This window comes from Brienomyrus brachyistius, chromosome 7 (assembly GCF_023856365.1).
Source record: "Brienomyrus brachyistius isolate T26 chromosome 7, BBRACH_0.4, whole genome shotgun sequence".
Taxonomy (NCBI): domain Eukaryota; kingdom Metazoa; phylum Chordata; class Actinopteri; order Osteoglossiformes; family Mormyridae; genus Brienomyrus; species Brienomyrus brachyistius.
The window spans coordinates 10,493,827-10,511,361 of record NC_064539.1 but is presented as its reverse complement, the minus strand read 5'-3'; the positions used below and the strand labels follow the sequence as shown (position 1 = coordinate 10,511,361).

Genomic DNA, 17,535 nt, shown 5'->3' with positions numbered 1-17,535 from the left:
GATGGGCACTTTTAAAAAATAATATTAAAGCTCTCGGATACAATAGTCAGATGGTTAAAGGAAAGAACAAGCATGCACATATATGCAATAACATGAAGGACACAAAAAATATCTGGAAAAGATGTGGATTTGCATTGTAAAAATAGATCTTTTCCTATAATACTACAAATTGAAAAAGACTACAGCATTATTCAACTTATATGTGTATTTGTCCCTTGGGCACTGAAGGGTTTGAATGAGTCAGTGATACATGCCATTTCATATTTTGGCTTTCTGTTACCCACAACACAGAAAGAAAGATGAAATGGCATGTGTACCCCTCCCCCAGAGTACCAAATGGCATTCAGATGATATTTTCAATAAATTAGAAATTCCATTCTGTTTACCATATAACTCAGAGTTAGCGTAATTTGAATATGTCTGGGAGAGAGGTAGCAAAATATTATTGAATCTATCTGGAAAATCAAAATGGTGGAAGCATAAATTACATTTGATACAGGTTGCTATGGATATGCATATTATACAATATTACACAAAAATTTTATATATATGATTTAAGTACATATGATTTATCTGCTCATACGTTGTAAGAGTATATAAGAAAACTACAAAAATGTCACCTCAAACTCTATGTAAACTTTGTTTTATACTTTTTACATATGTTTGATAATTATATTTACATATAAAAATCATTATACCTAAGTATAATTATCCCATTATATATGTATACATATATTGTAATTATAAATGTATGCATATATTAAAAGTATAAAAATAAATTTCATGCAGAGTTTATGATGATATTTTTCATATTGTAATAAATTGGATAAACATTTATTATTTTTGCTGAAACAGATCTTTTCCCCTAGATTGGTTACTGCCTTTTATTCTTCAAGGCAGGGTAGATTTATTTTTTTTGTACCACAAAAGAGAAGTAGGTGACAAAACTCTTTCAACCTTTGAAAGTGATATATATGACATACAGTATATAATTATAATATATATTGTTTAATATATATTTTTTCTTTGTTATGCTGAAAGAGATTTGTCTTATTCAAACACTATAATATTAAATTACTAGTGAGACTAATGAATGCAAAATTCTTCAGGTAAGAGTTCAAGTTGCTTAATGCAAAATTTCGTTAATGAATGGAAATGTTTTTAAATGTTGTATCAATTGGCTGCTTGTAGATCTCCCACATATTTCTGTGAAACGTGTCTGCATTCGGAATCTTAAATTAAGTCGGCTTGCTGTAATTTATATTTGCAGTTTTTTATTTATGCATTTGCTCCCTTTACCCGGCATTGTCTGGCGGAACTCAATATCACTTCTAAGTGTAACCAAGGGAGCGCAGGCTGACATGCGGATAAACCGCACCGGCCGCCTCCTCATCCAATGGTGACCCAGAATCTTTAGGTGACAGCAAGCTTAGTGCAACTTTCAACTGCAGGGCTGCTGTTGACCTGTTTCGTGGTCATCAAACAGTCGGTGAATAGTTTGTTAAAGTAACGGCGACTAAAATTTGTGCAGCTCTCCAGCTCTAGTCCCGGAGAGCCCCAGCCCTGCACATTTTGGCATTCTGTTCATTTACCACACCTGATTCTACTTCCCTGCTAATTACCCCCCATTTCTTCAGTTGAATCAGGTGTGTAGAAACAGGGAGAACTAAGCTGTGCAGGACTGGGGTTCTCCAGGACTGTAGCTGGAGACCCCTGGTGTAGAAATATACCTTGTGGTATTTTTGAGCAGCAGATATTCTCCCAGTGGAGTGAAAGCTGACTTTGACTGTCAAATACATGGCCTCATACTTATTTCCATTGCAGAAGCAGAACAGCTTTTGAGAAAAACAAAACAGACGTGTTCAGGATCAAAACAAATAATGTCGGACCCATAAAAAAGCTAAGGTATGACATTTAAAGGTTTGCAGCTTTTATTAAGCAAAGAACTTGTCAAATAAGCATAACTAGAGTATTCTTGTATTAACAGAGTAATCCTGTAGGCAAAGCTCTTCTGTGCTGAAACAAAGCCAGGTGTCATTTTGGTGTACCTGCTGATTCAGTCAAATACGCATAGAATTTGCTCTTAACTTTGAGGAATGATTTTAGTCGTTTGTCACTTTTTGTTTGTTACACAACTTTTTGAGTGGTGGGGCACTTTATTTATAATTGTTGTGTAAGAAATAAAAAATCTGACAGCACATCAAAGTTATGAATAAACTCTATCGTATTTTGACTGGATTAGTGGTACAATGGCCTTTTACTCAGGGGACAACCTTAGTGCACAGCAATAATTTTATTGAAATCCACCTAATAATCCTCTGTGCGATTTCAGTTGTAATGCTCAAGCTGTCAGGTTCATTACATGTGTGCAACAGTTCCCAAAACATATCTAGCAGACATATTCATTTAGGAGTCCTGTCTCCTATACCTGTGTTCACACTAGTCTTAGTAACAGGGGTGCAGCTGAAGTAATGTCACTGCCACCCCGCCCCCAATGCCGAATTTAACTTAAAACGTCGTGTATTTAAGGGCCCCAGTAAAGTGCTGGGCCTCCTGAATCTACCAGGGTTCCAGTGCTGCTACTGCACCCCTGCCTCGTAAATATGCAAAATTGAAATGATTACTAGTCTTTCTAGTTCGTATGATATGTGCATATGTGAGGAATTATGCACCGGGACACAAGCGTCTTGCTGAAATGGAAGTAAAGAGTGGCTCCTGTGTCCCAGGATTGAGCATGACAACACAGGCTTAAGCGCCAGCTGGTTCTTGGACCGGGTGGTGGTGACGGACATGAACCGCCCCCACCTCCGTTTCTACTTTCCCTGCAACAACTGGCTGAGCAAGGAGGAGGGGGACGGTCTGTATGTGCGCGACCTGCTGGGTAGCCTCAACCCCATGGATGTGCCCAAACGTAAGCCCCCCTCCCCCTTACAGAAAACAACAAAGTCAAGCGTGTGTCTCCTCTTCAAATGGGAGCTGTTGGCCAGAAGGCAGACCTTTTGACTTCTGCATGCCATAGCAGTTGAATAATTTATCTTGCTTCTGTAGAAGCTTCTAGAAAGCTGCAAAACTTATTTTTTAACAAGAAATGCAGGTCAAAATGTGTTGTGTTATTCCAATGGATATTCAGGCTCACTTTGTCATATATCTAATTATATCGACCGCAGGTGGTTCAGTCACATCTTGGAAATTGCAGTGGAATTTACTTCTGTCCTTGAACTGTAGTTATAACTTTCTTGGAAAAATACAGCGTTTGAAAGCATTCATAATTAAATGTTTAAATTATTATAAATTTACTCAAAACCTTCGTTTTCTGTCATTTTAAAACATCAACTTTGCAACCCGCTATATACTTATTTTGTTTTGAGTAATTGTTCACTTTGCATCATTTTCCAGTAAATAAATACATTGTAAGTGTATTTACTGCTGATGTCAAGGGCAGTGGAACAGATGCAGATGTCTTCCTAAATATTTTTGGAGAAAATGGAGACACAGGTAAGGCTTGCTAATAGCAACCGCAATTGCCAGTGATCGAGTTCCTAACCTAAATGGAGAAATAAAGCAGGTATGCTGAATTATGCGTGAGGAAAAAAGTGAACAGGAGTTCACTTTTAGGATAATTTGTATAGTTAATGTAAACGTCTAGCTTTAAAACATTGAATTTTAGTGTTGTCTTTATTATGGACGTGCCATAAATGAAACGTGTGAAAACGATCCTTTTCTGAAGGAGAGAGACGGCTTGACAATGACAAGGACAACTTTGAACGTGGGACAGAGGACAAGTTTACTATGGAAGCTCCCAACCTTGGGCGGCTACAAAAAATTACCATTGGCCATAACAACAAGGGCTCTTCTGCAGGGTGGTGTCTAGATAAGGTGCGTGCAGATCCCACAATATACATATATCAATATAAATATATATTTTTTGTAATTTCAGTTGTTTTATAGTTTTCGAGTGTGCACCATTCAGACAGTTTTATGTAACGCTTAATGTAACTAATTATTTACAATTGCCTGAAGCTTTGATGTTTAATTTAAGCTTTGGTTCTGCTGTGGAAACCAATGTACATACTGTACTGAGGATGAACTTGTGAAATCTGGTACCTGCGATGGCATAGAGGAAAAGATTTTCAAATTAAATAATTTATGTACAAGTAACATGTAAGTCCTGTAAGTGATATAAACTGCCATATTTGGTAGTAGGTCTGGCATCCCATTTAGGGCATACTGAAGCTTCGTGCTCTGTGCTGCCTGCCATTGGCTCCAGTCCTCCCACATGACTGTAACCAGAATAAGTACTTAGGATAAGGATGGATGCATATATGTACTTTCTTATCCTATGCGGAGGGTCTGGAGTCCATTCTGGAAGCTACAGGCACAAGCCAGGGAACAACCAGGATGGGGCACCAACCCATAACTGGGCACACTCACCCATCATTCACTCACACATCATTCACTCACACACCATTCACTCACACACCATTCACTCACACACCATTCACTCACACATCATTCACTCACACATCATTCACTCACACACCATTCATTCACACATGCACACCTGCGGGCAACTCCAGTTAACCTTAGCATGTTTTAGGACTGTGGGGGGGGGGGGGGGAACTGGAGTACGTAGAGGAAACCCCACGACGACACGAGGAGAACATGCAAACTCTACACACTTGGAGCCATGGCAGTGACTCGAACCCGGGTCCCAGAGGTGTGAGGCGACAGAGGCGTAGAGGGTACAGAAACAATTTAACAGGAAAAGATTTTCTTAAAACAAGCTAAACTATAATGTCAGAATGCAGTAAAATGCAGGGACTTGCGTTTCTGTGGACATTCTGTGAGCATTTTTTTTATGTAAAATTTCCATTGACTGGGCCAAGCAATATTTTTGCATCATCTTCCATATTTAAAATGTGACCTTGAACAGTTGTATTCAAATTGTCAAGGGGCTTCATAGAGCACAATTAATCAGCATTAATTTGTTTCGGCGTATTATTTTTCTATAATTAATTAATCTAAATTAATGTGCTATTCTGAGAGCCCAAAATATTGAGGCCGTTTTCCTGTAGAGTTTCATTAGAGTTTCTTTCTCGCCTCTTGTGTTTTCCTGCAGCAGGCTGCTGTAACATGAGACCACGGGAGTGTCCCTGGTAAAATAAGAGTGAGTGGCTTGGAGAAGGACAGCACGTGGTTAGTTAACGTTCAGGTGTCCCTGGTAAAATAAGAGTGAGTGGCTTGGAGAAGGACAGCACGTGGTTAGTTAACGTTCAGGTGTCCCTGGTAAAATAAGAGTGAGTGGCTTGGAGAAGGACAGCACGTGGTTAGTTAACGTTCAGGTGTCCCTGGTAAAATAAGAGTGAGTGGCTTGGAGAAGGACAGCACGTGGTTAGTTAACGTTCAGGTGTCCCTGGTAAAATAAGAGTGAGTGGCTTGGAGAAGGACAGCACGTGGTTAGTTAACGTTCAGGTGTCCCTGGTAAAATAAGAGTGAGTGGCTTGGAGAAGGACAGCACGTGGTTAGTTAACGTTCAGGTGTCCCTGGTAAAATAAGAGTGAGTGGCTTGGAGAAGGACAGCACGTGGTTAGTTAACGTTCAGGTGTCCCTGGTAAAATAAGAGTGAGTGGCTTGGAGAAGGACAGCACGTGGTTAGTTAACGTTCAGGTGTCCCTGGTAAAATAAGAGTGAGTGGCTTGGAGAAGGACAGCACGTGGTTAGTTAACGTTCAGGTGTCCCTGGTAAAATAAGAGTGAGTGGCTTGGAGAAGGACAGCACGTGGTTAGTTAACGTTCAGGTGTCCCTGGTAAAATAAGAGTGAGTGGCTTGGAGAAGGACAGCACGTGGTTAGTTAACGTTCAGGTGTCCCTGGTAAAATAAGAGTGAGTGGCTTGGAGAAGGACAGCACGTGGTTAGTTAACGTTCAGGTGTCCCTGGTAAAATAAGAGTGAGTGGCTTGGAGAAGGACAGCACGTGGTTAGTTAACGTTCAGGTGTCCCTGGTAAAATAAGAGTGAGTGGCTTGGAGAAGGACAGCACGTGGTTAGTTAACGTTCAGGTGTCCCTGGTAAAATAAGAGTGAGTGGCTTGGAGAAGGACAGCACGTGGTTAGTTAACGTTCAGGTGTCCCTGGTAAAATAAGAGTGAGTGGCTTGGAGAAGGACAGCACGTGGTTAGTTAACGTTCAGGTGTCCCTGGTAAAATAAGAGTGAGTGGCTTGGAGAAGGACAGCACGTGGTTAGTTAACGTTCAGGTGTCCCTGGTAAAATAAGAGTGAGTGGCTTGGAGAAGGACAGCACGTGGTTAGTTAACGTTCAGGTGTCCCTGGTAAAATAAGAGTGAGTGGCTTGGAGAAGGACAGCACGTGGTTAGTTAACGTTCAGGTGTCCCTGGTAAAATAAGAGTGAGTGGCTTGGAGAAGGACAGCACGTGGTTAGTTAACGTTCAAGTGTCCCTGGTAAAATAAGAGTGAGTGGCTTGGAGAAGGACAGCACGTGGTTAGTTAACGTTCAGGTGTCCCTGGTAAAATAAGAGTGAGTGGCTTGGAGAAGGACAGCACGTGGTTAGTTAACGTTCAGGTGTCCCTGGTAAAATAAGAGTGAGTGGCTTGGAGAAGGACAGCACGTGGTTAGTTAACGTTCAGGTGTCCCTGGTAAAATAAGAGTGAGTGGCTTGGAGAAGGACAGCACGTGGTTAGTTAACGTTCAGGTGTCCCTGGTAAAATAAGAGTGAGTGGCTTGGAGAAGGACAGCACGTGGTTAGTTAACGTTCAGGTGTCCCTGGTAAAATAAGAGTGAGTGGCTTGGAGAAGGACAGCACGTGGTTAGTTAACGTTCAGGTGTCCCTGGTAAAATAAGAGTGAGTGGCTTGGAGAAGGACAGCACGTGGTTAGTTAACGTTCAGGTGTCCCTGGTAAAATAAGAGTGAGTGGCTTGGAGAAGGACAGCACGTGGTTAGTTAACGTTCAGGTGTCCCTGGTAAAATAAGAGTGAGTGGCTTGGAGAAGGACAGCACGTGGTTAGTTAACGTTCAGGTGTCCCTGGTAAAATAAGAGTGAGTGGCTTGGAGAAGGACAGCACGTGGTTAGTTAACGTTCAGGTGTCCCTGGTAAAATAAGAGTGAGTGGCTTGGAGAAGGACAGCACGTGGTTAGTTAACGTTCAGGTGTCCCTGGTAAAATAAGAGTGAGTGGCTTGGAGAAGGACAGCACGTGGTTAGTTAACGTTCAGGTGTCCCTGGTAAAATAAGAGTGAGTGGCTTGGAGAAGGACAGCACGTGGTTAGTTAACGTTCAGGTGTCCCTGGTAAAATAAGAGTGAGTGGCTTGGAGAAGGACAGCACGTGGTTAGTTAACGTTCAGGTGTCCCTGGTAAAATAAGAGTGAGTGGCTTGGAGAAGGACAGCACGTGGTTAGTTAACGTTCAAGTGTCCCTGGTAAAATAAGAGTGAGTGGCTTGGAGAAGGACAGCACGTGGTTAGTTAACGTTCAGGTGTCCCTGGTAAAATAAGAGTGAGTGGCTTGGAGAAGGACAGCACGTGGTTAGTTAACGTTCAGGTGTCCCTGGTAAAATAAGAGTGAGTGGCTTGGAGAAGGACAGCACGTGGTTAGTTAACGTTCAGGTGTCCCTGGTAAAATAAGAGTGAGTGGCTTGGAGAAGGACAGCACGTGGTTAGTTAACGTTCAGGTGTCCCTGGTAAAATAAGAGTGAGTGGCTTGGAGAAGGACAGCACGTGGTTAGTTAACGTTCAGGTGTCCCTGGTAAAATAAGAGTGAGTGGCTTGGAGAAGGACAGCACGTGGTTAGTTAACGTTCAGGTGTCCCTGGTAAAATAAGAGTGAGTGGCTTGGAGAAGGACAGCACGTGGTTAGTTAACGTTCAGGTGTCCCTGGTAAAATAAGAGTGAGTGGCTTGGAGAAGGACAGCACGTGGTTAGTTAACGTTCAGGTGTCCCTGGTAAAATAAGAGTGAGTGGCTTGGAGAAGGACAGCACGTGGTTAGTTAACGTTCAGGTGTCCCTGGTAAAATAAGAGTGAGTGGCTTGGAGAAGGACAGCACGTGGTTAGTTAACGTTCAGGTGTCCCTGGTAAAATAAGAGTGAGTGGCTTGGAGAAGGACAGCACGTGGTTAGTTAACGTTCAGGTGTCCCTGGTAAAATAAGAGTGAGTGGCTTGGAGAAGGACAGCACGTGGTTAGTTAACGTTCAGGTGTCCCTGGTAAAATAAGAGTGAGTGGCTTGGAGAAGGACAGCACGTGGTTAGTTAACGTTCAGGTGTCCCTGGTAAAATAAGAGTGAGTGGCTTGGAGAAGGACAGCACGTGGTTAGTTAACGTTCAGGTGTCCCTGGTAAAATAAGAGTGAGTGGCTTGGAGAAGGACAGCACGTGGTTAGTTAACGTTCAGGTGTCCCTGGTAAAATAAGAGTGAGTGGCTTGGAGAAGGACAGCACGTGGTTAGTTAACGTTCAGGTGTCCCTGGTAAAATAAGAGTGAGTGGCTTGGAGAAGGACAGCACGTGGTTAGTTAACGTTCAGGTGTCCCTGGTAAAATAAGAGTGAGTGGCTTGGAGAAGGACAGCACGTGGTTAGTTAACGTTCAGGTGTCCCTGGTAAAATAAGAGTGAGTGGCTTGGAGAAGGACAGCACGTGGTTAGTTAACGTTCAGGTGTCCCTGGCTCATCTGACTGCAGCTGACAGATAGGGTTCTTTATGACTTACAAAAAAATATGTTTCATCGGAGACTATGAATTTTACCAGTTCCGTAGTTTTATGGTGACTGGGTCCAGTTGAAATTAATCCAAACGCAAATCTGATCTATGAATGGTTTTAGAGGTAAAGCTGTGTGACATGCAAGGATAAAAACAGCTCTGGATTATTTCTCCTGGTTTCCCTTTTAGACAGTTTATAAACATCCTGCTGAGGCAGCTGCCTCATATGATCATTAAGTTTCCAATAAAAGTTAGTCAGTTAAGAATATGTTCATTGGTATTTATGTAAGATAAAATAAAAAAAAATTAATGGGGCAAGAGAGAAAAATATTGGTGGTTCTCCAGAGTTTGTTGCAGTATCAAAATGTAATTTCTTGTAATTGAACTTGCAACTCAGGCTTTATGGTTATATTAAAGTATTCCACCACTCTCTTTCTTTGGGTGGGATACATTAGTGCAAACTCAGTACATATGATGTAAATAACTTGTCTCGGCCCATCAGAATTTTGATTTGAATGAAATGTTCCTCCTCAAAAGTTTTAAATGTTACTTTGCTCTCTGTAGGTAATATAATGTGCAGTGAACAGTGACTAACATAAATACATTCTCTTCCATACTACAATTTAATTGTCTGACAAGATCCAGATAGATTTTAGGTAATCAGCTTTTAAGTAAAAGCAATTAGCCGTTATCCTTATCTTCAGGAATCAGACAGTCTGTCTTTAATTATTGCAATTAGGGGATTGTCACTGGTCTGCCCAAATGCAGCAGCCGTGTTATAATGCCAGAGGGAGGTGGATCCACAACAGGGAACAAAACATGATCCATCCCTATGGATTTCCAGTCTCGTCTTCCTAGGAAGTGCGACACAGAAGTGAAGATTACAATGACGTGACCTCCAGAGGATCCACAGTGCAACTGCATCGTGGTGGCTGGAACAGAACAGTGCATCTCCTTAAAATGACGCTAGGGGCTCTTCTCTGTGTCACCTAGAGTGCCGGTCAATGCACAGGCTTTCTGCTGCCATCAGAGTATTATCTGCTGCTGCCTGCACTCAGAAATCCTGCCCCAGGTGTCAGCATCATCGTGGAGGATGTCTCTTTCCAGGTTGTCGTTGACGACTTGGGGAACAAGGCCATGTATGAATTCCCAGTAAACCGATGGTTCGCCATGGATGAGGATGATGGGAAGATTCAAAGGGATGTGCTGGTGGGAAGCAGCCAGCCCACAGGTGAGATGTGGGGCATACAAATTTCTCTGGGCAAATGCAACATTAGCTGTCAACAGCTATGCTGATGTCTATGGCGGCATATGGAAGCTGACTATATTTGTTGTGGATGCAATATATTCATTCATATCTCCTGTCTTTGACTGAATTTGTAAATGTCCACCTAAGTGTTTCCCAACCTGGTCCCCGCCGATTATGAGAGAATCTACATTTTTCCTGCCTCCCAGCTCCATAGCAGATGGTCCACATTGTGGACTGGGTTGGGAAACACTGGTTCACATCGCAGTGCTGTTTTGCCCACTGCTATCCTAGCTGGGAAGCTAAATCAGGGCTCCCAGAGAGCAGCCGAGTGAATCTGACAGCATGCCGTGTAACTGGACCCCACAGGTATTGTGTACAGCATCCAGGTGACGACGGGCAATGTCAGGGGCGCTGGCACCAATTCCAAGATTCACATAATCATGCACAGCACCAAGGGCCTGAAGAACAGTGGGAAGGTGTTTCTGGAGGGTGGCCAGTTTGAGCGTGGCCTCACCGACATCTTCAATATGGAGGTCACCGCCCTGCTCAGCCCTCTCAGCCGCGTCACCATTGGCCATGACAATGCCGGCGTCAGTTCCGGATGGTACTGCGAGAAGGTGGGAGAGGCGTGACGTGTCGCTGTCTGTCTCCATCACGTCTGCCTGACTTTGTTAGCACAATACAAATGTATTTCACAAGTTTACTGTAGGTAGTAGTACTTAAATTGACATATAGAAAATAGTCACTACATCTCTCATATATATATATATATATATATATATATATATATATATATATATATATATATGTATAACACACACACACACATACATACATCTATGGACATAAAACAGCCATACCGATACTGTAAGGACTTGTAACCTCCCATTCCTCTTCTGTGACCTGTACGCTACCTACTGCAATTTTCAATTTTGACAGGGATGTGTAGCTTCATAGTTTCATGAAAATAAATCATCCATAAATCTTCTGTACCTCTTACTCAGAACAGTCACACAGAGGCAGAATGGAGTGTCAAACTGGAGGTTCCCCCATAGTGCCAACACAAGAACATTTATTCTAGTTTCAGAAAATGGCATAAGAAATAATAAATCAGTCTAAAGATTCCTACTGCTAACAAACTTTCAATGGACACGGCAACGGCATCCAACTTTGCACAGTTACACTATTTCTGAATCAACTGAAAATTAATGATACTTATTAAAATGATGGACAATAGTTGTATTGTGCTGTCTGAAAGCTTAAGAACATCAGATAAAGATCATACTTAAAACAAGAATAGCCTCCCTAGCAAGTCACTGGTCACTGCTACTACCTTATTAAAGACCCCATCAGTGGGACCATCTTTTCATTCATATGCAGTTATTTATGAGAATTTTTAATGCTGTGCATTGCAGCTCAACCAGCCCGGAAACAACACCAGCTCCCCAGGAAAACTCCCTGTTCTCCTGAGGGCTATTCCAGCCCTAGAGTCAGGAGTTCATATATCAGCCTCTTCAATGTAAATATACTGCAACTTGGATTGATGTACATTGAAGTGTGTGAAAGGGAAATGTTTTGTTGTGCTGTGCTGCAGGTCGTTGTATATTGCAACTTCACCGGCATTGAACAGACATTTCCGTGTTGCAAATGGATGGATGAGGATGAAGGGGATGGGCTAATTGAGAGGGAGCTCTATGAGATGGTCTCGCTGCGGCAGAAGAAGCAGAAGAGTAGGGTCGCCTTCTGTAAATATTAAGCAGCTTCTTTGTATTGAATTGTCTTTAGTAGATCAAGTTACTGGGGAATTTTGCAATGAAGCTGTAAATGATGAATGCACAAATAAATACATAGATAAATGTAACAGTGTTAATAAATTATCAGTTACACATCCTTCATTACGTCATAATTATTGTCAATCGCTATCTGAATTTCTCTATAATATGTCAATCCTAATCCCATAATTCCAAACCAGGTTCTGGTAAACTGAAAGTGTTTAAAGTTCTGAATAATTTCAGTCAGTTGTCCGGTTCAGTCATGTCAAAACGGACTGTAGAAAAATGGAAGTGAATACAGGATGATTCTGTGCATCATTTCTCTTTCCAGAATACCTGTGGTCTCTCTGGATCTGGACCTCTGACGTGAAGGGGGCCGGGACTGATGCCCAGATCTTTCTGCAGGTTTTTGGGGAGAAGGGCAAGTCCGATGAAATGAAGCTTGACAACAACTCCGATAACTTTGAACAGGCGCAGACCGATAAGTTTATGGTAAGTCAGACATTTTTTTGATGAAATGTGAACACATATCTGTTAATTAATCATCCTTTTTCTGTCCATAGATTGAAATGCCTGATTTGGGAAAGCTCTTAAAAGTACGTGTCTGGCATGAAAAAAGAAATCCTTTTTCGGGATGGCATTTAAATAAGGTACAGCCATTTTCACACCATGTAATTAAGATCACATAAGTTAAATACAAATTCTGTGCCGTGTAGAATTATCTCTCTTGTTTTACCAAAGATTACGCTGTTGAATACACTGACCAAGGAGAAGTATTCATTCCTTTGTGGACGCTGGTTGGATATCAATGAGGATGATAATGAGATCATTAGAGAACTTCCTGCTACGGGGAAGTGTGTGCCAGAGCCTTTGCCACGTAAGACTATAATGCCGCTGATGCTTCTTCTACGTAATTCACACTCATTTGAATGATCAGTATGGTAAAGCTATTTCTGTAAAAATGTGCTGTACACTCTCAGTGTGTGCGACCTGCTGTTCGTATTTTAATGCAAAAAAAATCCAATTTCAAAGCCCAATATCACTGAGATAAACCGGAAACCAGTATATGTGTTGAATGAATGTTTGATGTGTTTCATTTTGCAGTAATAAAGTATCGCATCACCATCTGCACTGGAAATGTCAGTGGCAGTGGGACAGATGCCAGTGTCTTCCTCTGCCTCATTGGGGACTTGGGAGACACTGGGGAACGTGTCATGTTCACCAGCAAGAACAATGTTAACAAGTTTGAGAAGGGCAATGTGAGTAAAAGGCCAGTGTATGATTTAATAATTTATGATAAAGATTCTACGCAGACCTGATCTTCAGCGGAATGAGAAAAGAATGAATATAGGAAAACAAAAATAATATTTATAAAATAATAGACCCAGATAAAAACTGATTATGGATTATATACTCCATTTTCCAACAAATACATCTTAAAATTTTTTTTTAAAAATAAGCCATTAGCGGCTGGTTCCTGGTTCCAGTAGTAGATTTTCTAATCTTCTTATAATATGCTATTTGTTTCGTCCATGACACTGTACTGGATATGTGGGAGAGAGAAGAATGGATGGATCGAGGAAATTCATCATACTAAATAATAAATAATATACTGTCCATGATACTATAAAACTGCAAAACCCATGCAATCAGAAAATTTTTTTAGTTTGTGCGGGAGATTATTCTTCCACAAAGTAGGATTGCTTCTTTACAGCTTCATCTTCTCTTTCTATAGCAGTATGGAGGCAGTATAAGGAAATGATCAGTTATCGTAAACTGGCACTTGGATCTTTCCTGAGTAATAGGTCATTATTCAGTACAATGTACTTCTTCCACAAATAATGTAGTCGTACACTCTTACGGTTTAATTAATACATTAAGTAATTAAGTGTTAGTTCATAATGACCTTATGTACATCATCATTAATCAGTCAACTGTTCATGTATTTCATGCAGTTACTACATTTGTTCATGATTTGAACTTTAGTAGTAACTGAGTGTTACTGGGAATACTAATATGGTCTGACTCTGCATGCTCAATGATTGTCATTGTATTGCACAGGCAGATGAGTTCCTGATTGAGGCAGTGTTCCTAGGACAAGTACGGAGGGTGCTGATTGGCCATGATGGCCGGGGCGGAGGCTGTGGTTGGTTCCTAGACAGGGTGTTGGCACGGGAGGAGGGGCAACCTGAGATCCAGGCAGTAGAGTTCCCATGTAACAGGTATGAAGACCGTAGAGCTCCACTGCTTCTCACAAATACCTGTATTTTGATAGCCACACTTAACGTAATAAGTAAGGAAGAGTCCTGTTACAAACAGGATCTAATGCACTTTTGGCAAGTCAATTTCCTGATTACCATAGTTTATGCACGCATACCTCACTAATCCAGCTGACCCCGATAAAATGTACCATGCAGCATTTAAAACATCATATTTTTGCAATAGATAAAATGAACTTTCTTCCCTGCTTTGCAGATGGCTTGATCAAAATGAGGATGATGGTCAGATTATCCGAGAGTTAGTGCCTGCTGGAGATGGACAGCGCCTTCACAGTAAGGCCAGATCTGTGTCATGGCTTTTCAACAACACCATTCAACTAGTGGAGTCACAGGCTCCTATAACTTATACCTTTAGTAGAACTTCTGTTAAGCGTCTAACAACAGTGACCCTCCAATAAAAAGATAAATGATGAACTACTTGTGAAATATCTATGTTTTTGCCCCTTTCATGTACTACGTTCTTCAAAAAACTGTTGCTAGAGGTTGAAGACAAATACAGTGGTTTGTATTTATTTCTGTTCGTTTTACAGATATCAGCTACCACATAATAGTGAAGACGGGCAACATCAGTGGAGCCAGTTCCGACTCCAAAGTCTTTGTAAAGCTTTATGGCGAGAAGAGTGACACAAGCAAGATGTGGCTATTAGTCTCTGATAATGACCTGCGGAACTACTTTGAAACAGGAAGGACCGATATATTTACTGTTGACACCCGTGATATAGGAAAAGTGAGCAATGTTCATCAGTCATTAAATTCATGCATTTTTCCAATATAGCTAACATCATATACAGCCATATACTGTATGTTCCATTATATGCACTGCTTAAAAAAATGAAATGAGATAACGTTTAATTTTGTGTGATGGGAGATACAGTAAACCTTCTAGGAATGGCACGTATTGATGCATGTGTGTGTGTGTGTGTGTGTGTGTGTGTGTGTGTATGTATATATATATATATATATATATACCCAGACGTTCCTTTACTTACGAATGAGTTATATTCCGAACAGCCTTTCGTAACTGGAAATGTTCGTAAGTCGTTATCAACATCATTTTAAGGGTATATGCACGCTACACTGACGTGCGGTGGGACTAGGCGGAATTGGCGCGCAGAAAGAAAAAATTTATGCTACGGACAGGAAACGCGAGGCCCAAGGAACAAATTTGGACTTACAGTCCTCTTTGTTCGTAAGTCTGAAAGTTCATGAATTGAAAGTTTGTAAGTAGAGTGTCTGTACAGTATATATATATATACATTGCATACCTTCCCATGCTGTCTGTATGTACATTGCTATTTTTTTCTAATTTTCAATACAGATCAGTCGCTTGTTGATAGGACACAACAATGAAGGCCTGCGAGCCGGATGGTTTCTGGACAGTGTGCAGATTATGGTTCCGGTCCATGGCTTTATGTACATGTTTCCCAGCCATCGCTGGCTGTGCAAGGATGAGGCTGACGGGAAGGTCGAGGTCGAAATATACCCAAGCGAGATTTTAGAGATTGAGAAACGTAAACAACCACTCTTTTTCTGTTGCTCTGAACTGTCAGTATATGTCTAGGAAAATGAATGTTTAAAAAGCCACAAAGCTTACTTAAATGTCTGTTTAAAAAGCTGGATAAATTCCCAATGTTTATCAAAATTTTGTCATCTCTGAAGAAGTCTGAGCCTCGGAAAATGTTGCAGTTGTTTTGGTTTAAATTCACTTTTATTTTTTCATTTTAGTGACCAACTATGAAATTACCGTAATCACCGGTGACCTTCGTGCCGCTGGAACCAATGCCAATGTCTTCATCCAGATTTATGGGGATACAGGAAAAACAGAACTGATTACCCTGAAGAGCAGGTCAAACAACTTTGAGAGAGGAACAACAGAGATATTCAAGGTTTGCGTTTATTTAGCATGTCCTGTTAACCACAGTTCTGTGTCCTTATTGTGTTTCATTAGTAGAATTTGCAGCTAGGCACTAAGGTAAATCAACCTACAGTGGTCAGGCAAGCAAACAGTCAGGCACCCATTTGCTTTTAAATAGCAAATAATTTTGATGATCTAACGCAAAGCGTAAAGTGCAAAGTGGAACTAGCAGTTATGGGCATGTCCAATTCCATCCATCCATCCATTTTCCAAATCGCTTATCCTATAGGGTCGCGGGGGGTCCGGAGCCTATCCCGGAAGCAATGGGCACGAGGCAGGGAACAACCCAGGATGGGGGGCCAGCCCATCGCACACCATTCACTCACACATGCACACCTACGGGCAATTTAGCAACTCCAATTAGCCTCAGCATGTTTTTGGACTGTGGGGGGAAACCGGAGTACCTGGAGGAAACTCCACGACGACATGGGGAGAACATGCAAACTCCGCACACATGTGACCCAGGCGGAGACTCGAACCGGGGTCCCAGAGGTGTGAGGCAACAGTGCTAACCACTGCACCACCATGCCGCCCCTTACAGTGCTAACCACTGCACCACCATGCCGCCCCTTACAGTGCTAACCACTGCACCACAATGCCGCCCCGGCAAACTAGATGTCCTTTCAATTACAGTACAGTCATGGCCAAAAGTTTTAAGAATGACGCAAGTATTGGTTTTCTGCTTCAGTGTTTGTAGTTATTTTTGTCAGATGTCTCTGTGGTATACTGAAGTATAACTACAAGCATTTCATCAGTGCCAAAGGCTTTCATTGACAGTTATATTAAATTTATTCAAAGAGACAACCTCACACATGAATGGTCTCAGGATGTTTTACTGTTGGCATGACACAGGACTGATGGTAGTGCTCACCTTTTCTTCTCCAGACAATCTTTTTTCTGGATGCCCCAAACAATCAGAAAGGGGTTTCATCAGAGAAAATGTCCTCACCAGTCCGATCCCTGTACCTTTTGTACGATATCAGTCTGTCCCTGATGTTTTTCTTGGAGAGAAGTAGCTTCTTTGCTGCCTGTCTAGACACCAGACCATCCTCCAAAAGTCTTTGCCTCACTATGCATGTAGATGCACTCACACCTTCCTGATGCCATTCCTGAGCAAGCTCTGCGCTGGTGGTGCCCTGACCCCACAGCTGAATCAACTTTAGGAAATAGTCCTGGAACTTGTTGGACTTATTTGGGTGGCCTGAAGCCTTCTTCACAACAATTGAACCTTTCTTCTTCCCGAACATCCGATAAATGGTTGATTTTTGGTGCAATCTTACTAGCCGCAATATCCTTGCCTGTTAATCCATTTTTTTGTGCAAAGCACTGATGACTGCACATGTTTCCTTGCAGGTAACCATGGTTACCAGAGGAAGAACAATGATTTCAAGCCCCACCCTCCTTTTAAACAGTCCAGTCTGCTATTCTAACTCAGCATGACAGGGTGACCTCCAGCCTTGTCCTCGTAAACACTCTCACCTGTGTTAACGAGGGAATCAAAGAATCACTGAAATGATGTTAGCACATCCTTTTGTGGCAAGGCTGAAATGCAGTGGAAATGGGTTTTTTGGGATTAAGTTCATTTTCATGTCAAAGAGGGACTTTGCAATTAATTGCAAT

General features: G+C 41.6%; 1 protein-coding gene across 1 annotated transcript in view; it reads left to right on the top strand.

The window, feature by feature from the left end:
- Positions 1-17,535, top strand: part of LOC125745907 (lipoxygenase homology domain-containing protein 1-like) — a 48,071-nt gene that overhangs the window by 6,225 nt on the left and 24,311 nt on the right. The window contains exons 3-18 of the mRNA XM_049019188.1: positions 1,825-1,905; positions 2,727-2,911; positions 3,397-3,495; positions 3,728-3,876; positions 9,808-9,931; positions 10,316-10,566; positions 11,544-11,679; positions 12,053-12,213; positions 12,285-12,371; positions 12,463-12,598; positions 12,826-12,980; positions 13,783-13,943; positions 14,197-14,273; positions 14,531-14,727; positions 15,319-15,511; positions 15,726-15,886. Coding sequence (XP_048875145.1) covers positions 1,825-1,905; positions 2,727-2,911; positions 3,397-3,495; positions 3,728-3,876; positions 9,808-9,931; positions 10,316-10,566; positions 11,544-11,679; positions 12,053-12,213; positions 12,285-12,371; positions 12,463-12,598; positions 12,826-12,980; positions 13,783-13,943; positions 14,197-14,273; positions 14,531-14,727; positions 15,319-15,511; positions 15,726-15,886 — 2,353 coding nt within the window. The remainder of the gene's footprint in view (positions 1-1,824; positions 1,906-2,726; positions 2,912-3,396; positions 3,496-3,727; positions 3,877-9,807; positions 9,932-10,315; positions 10,567-11,543; positions 11,680-12,052; positions 12,214-12,284; positions 12,372-12,462; positions 12,599-12,825; positions 12,981-13,782; positions 13,944-14,196; positions 14,274-14,530; positions 14,728-15,318; positions 15,512-15,725; positions 15,887-17,535) is intronic.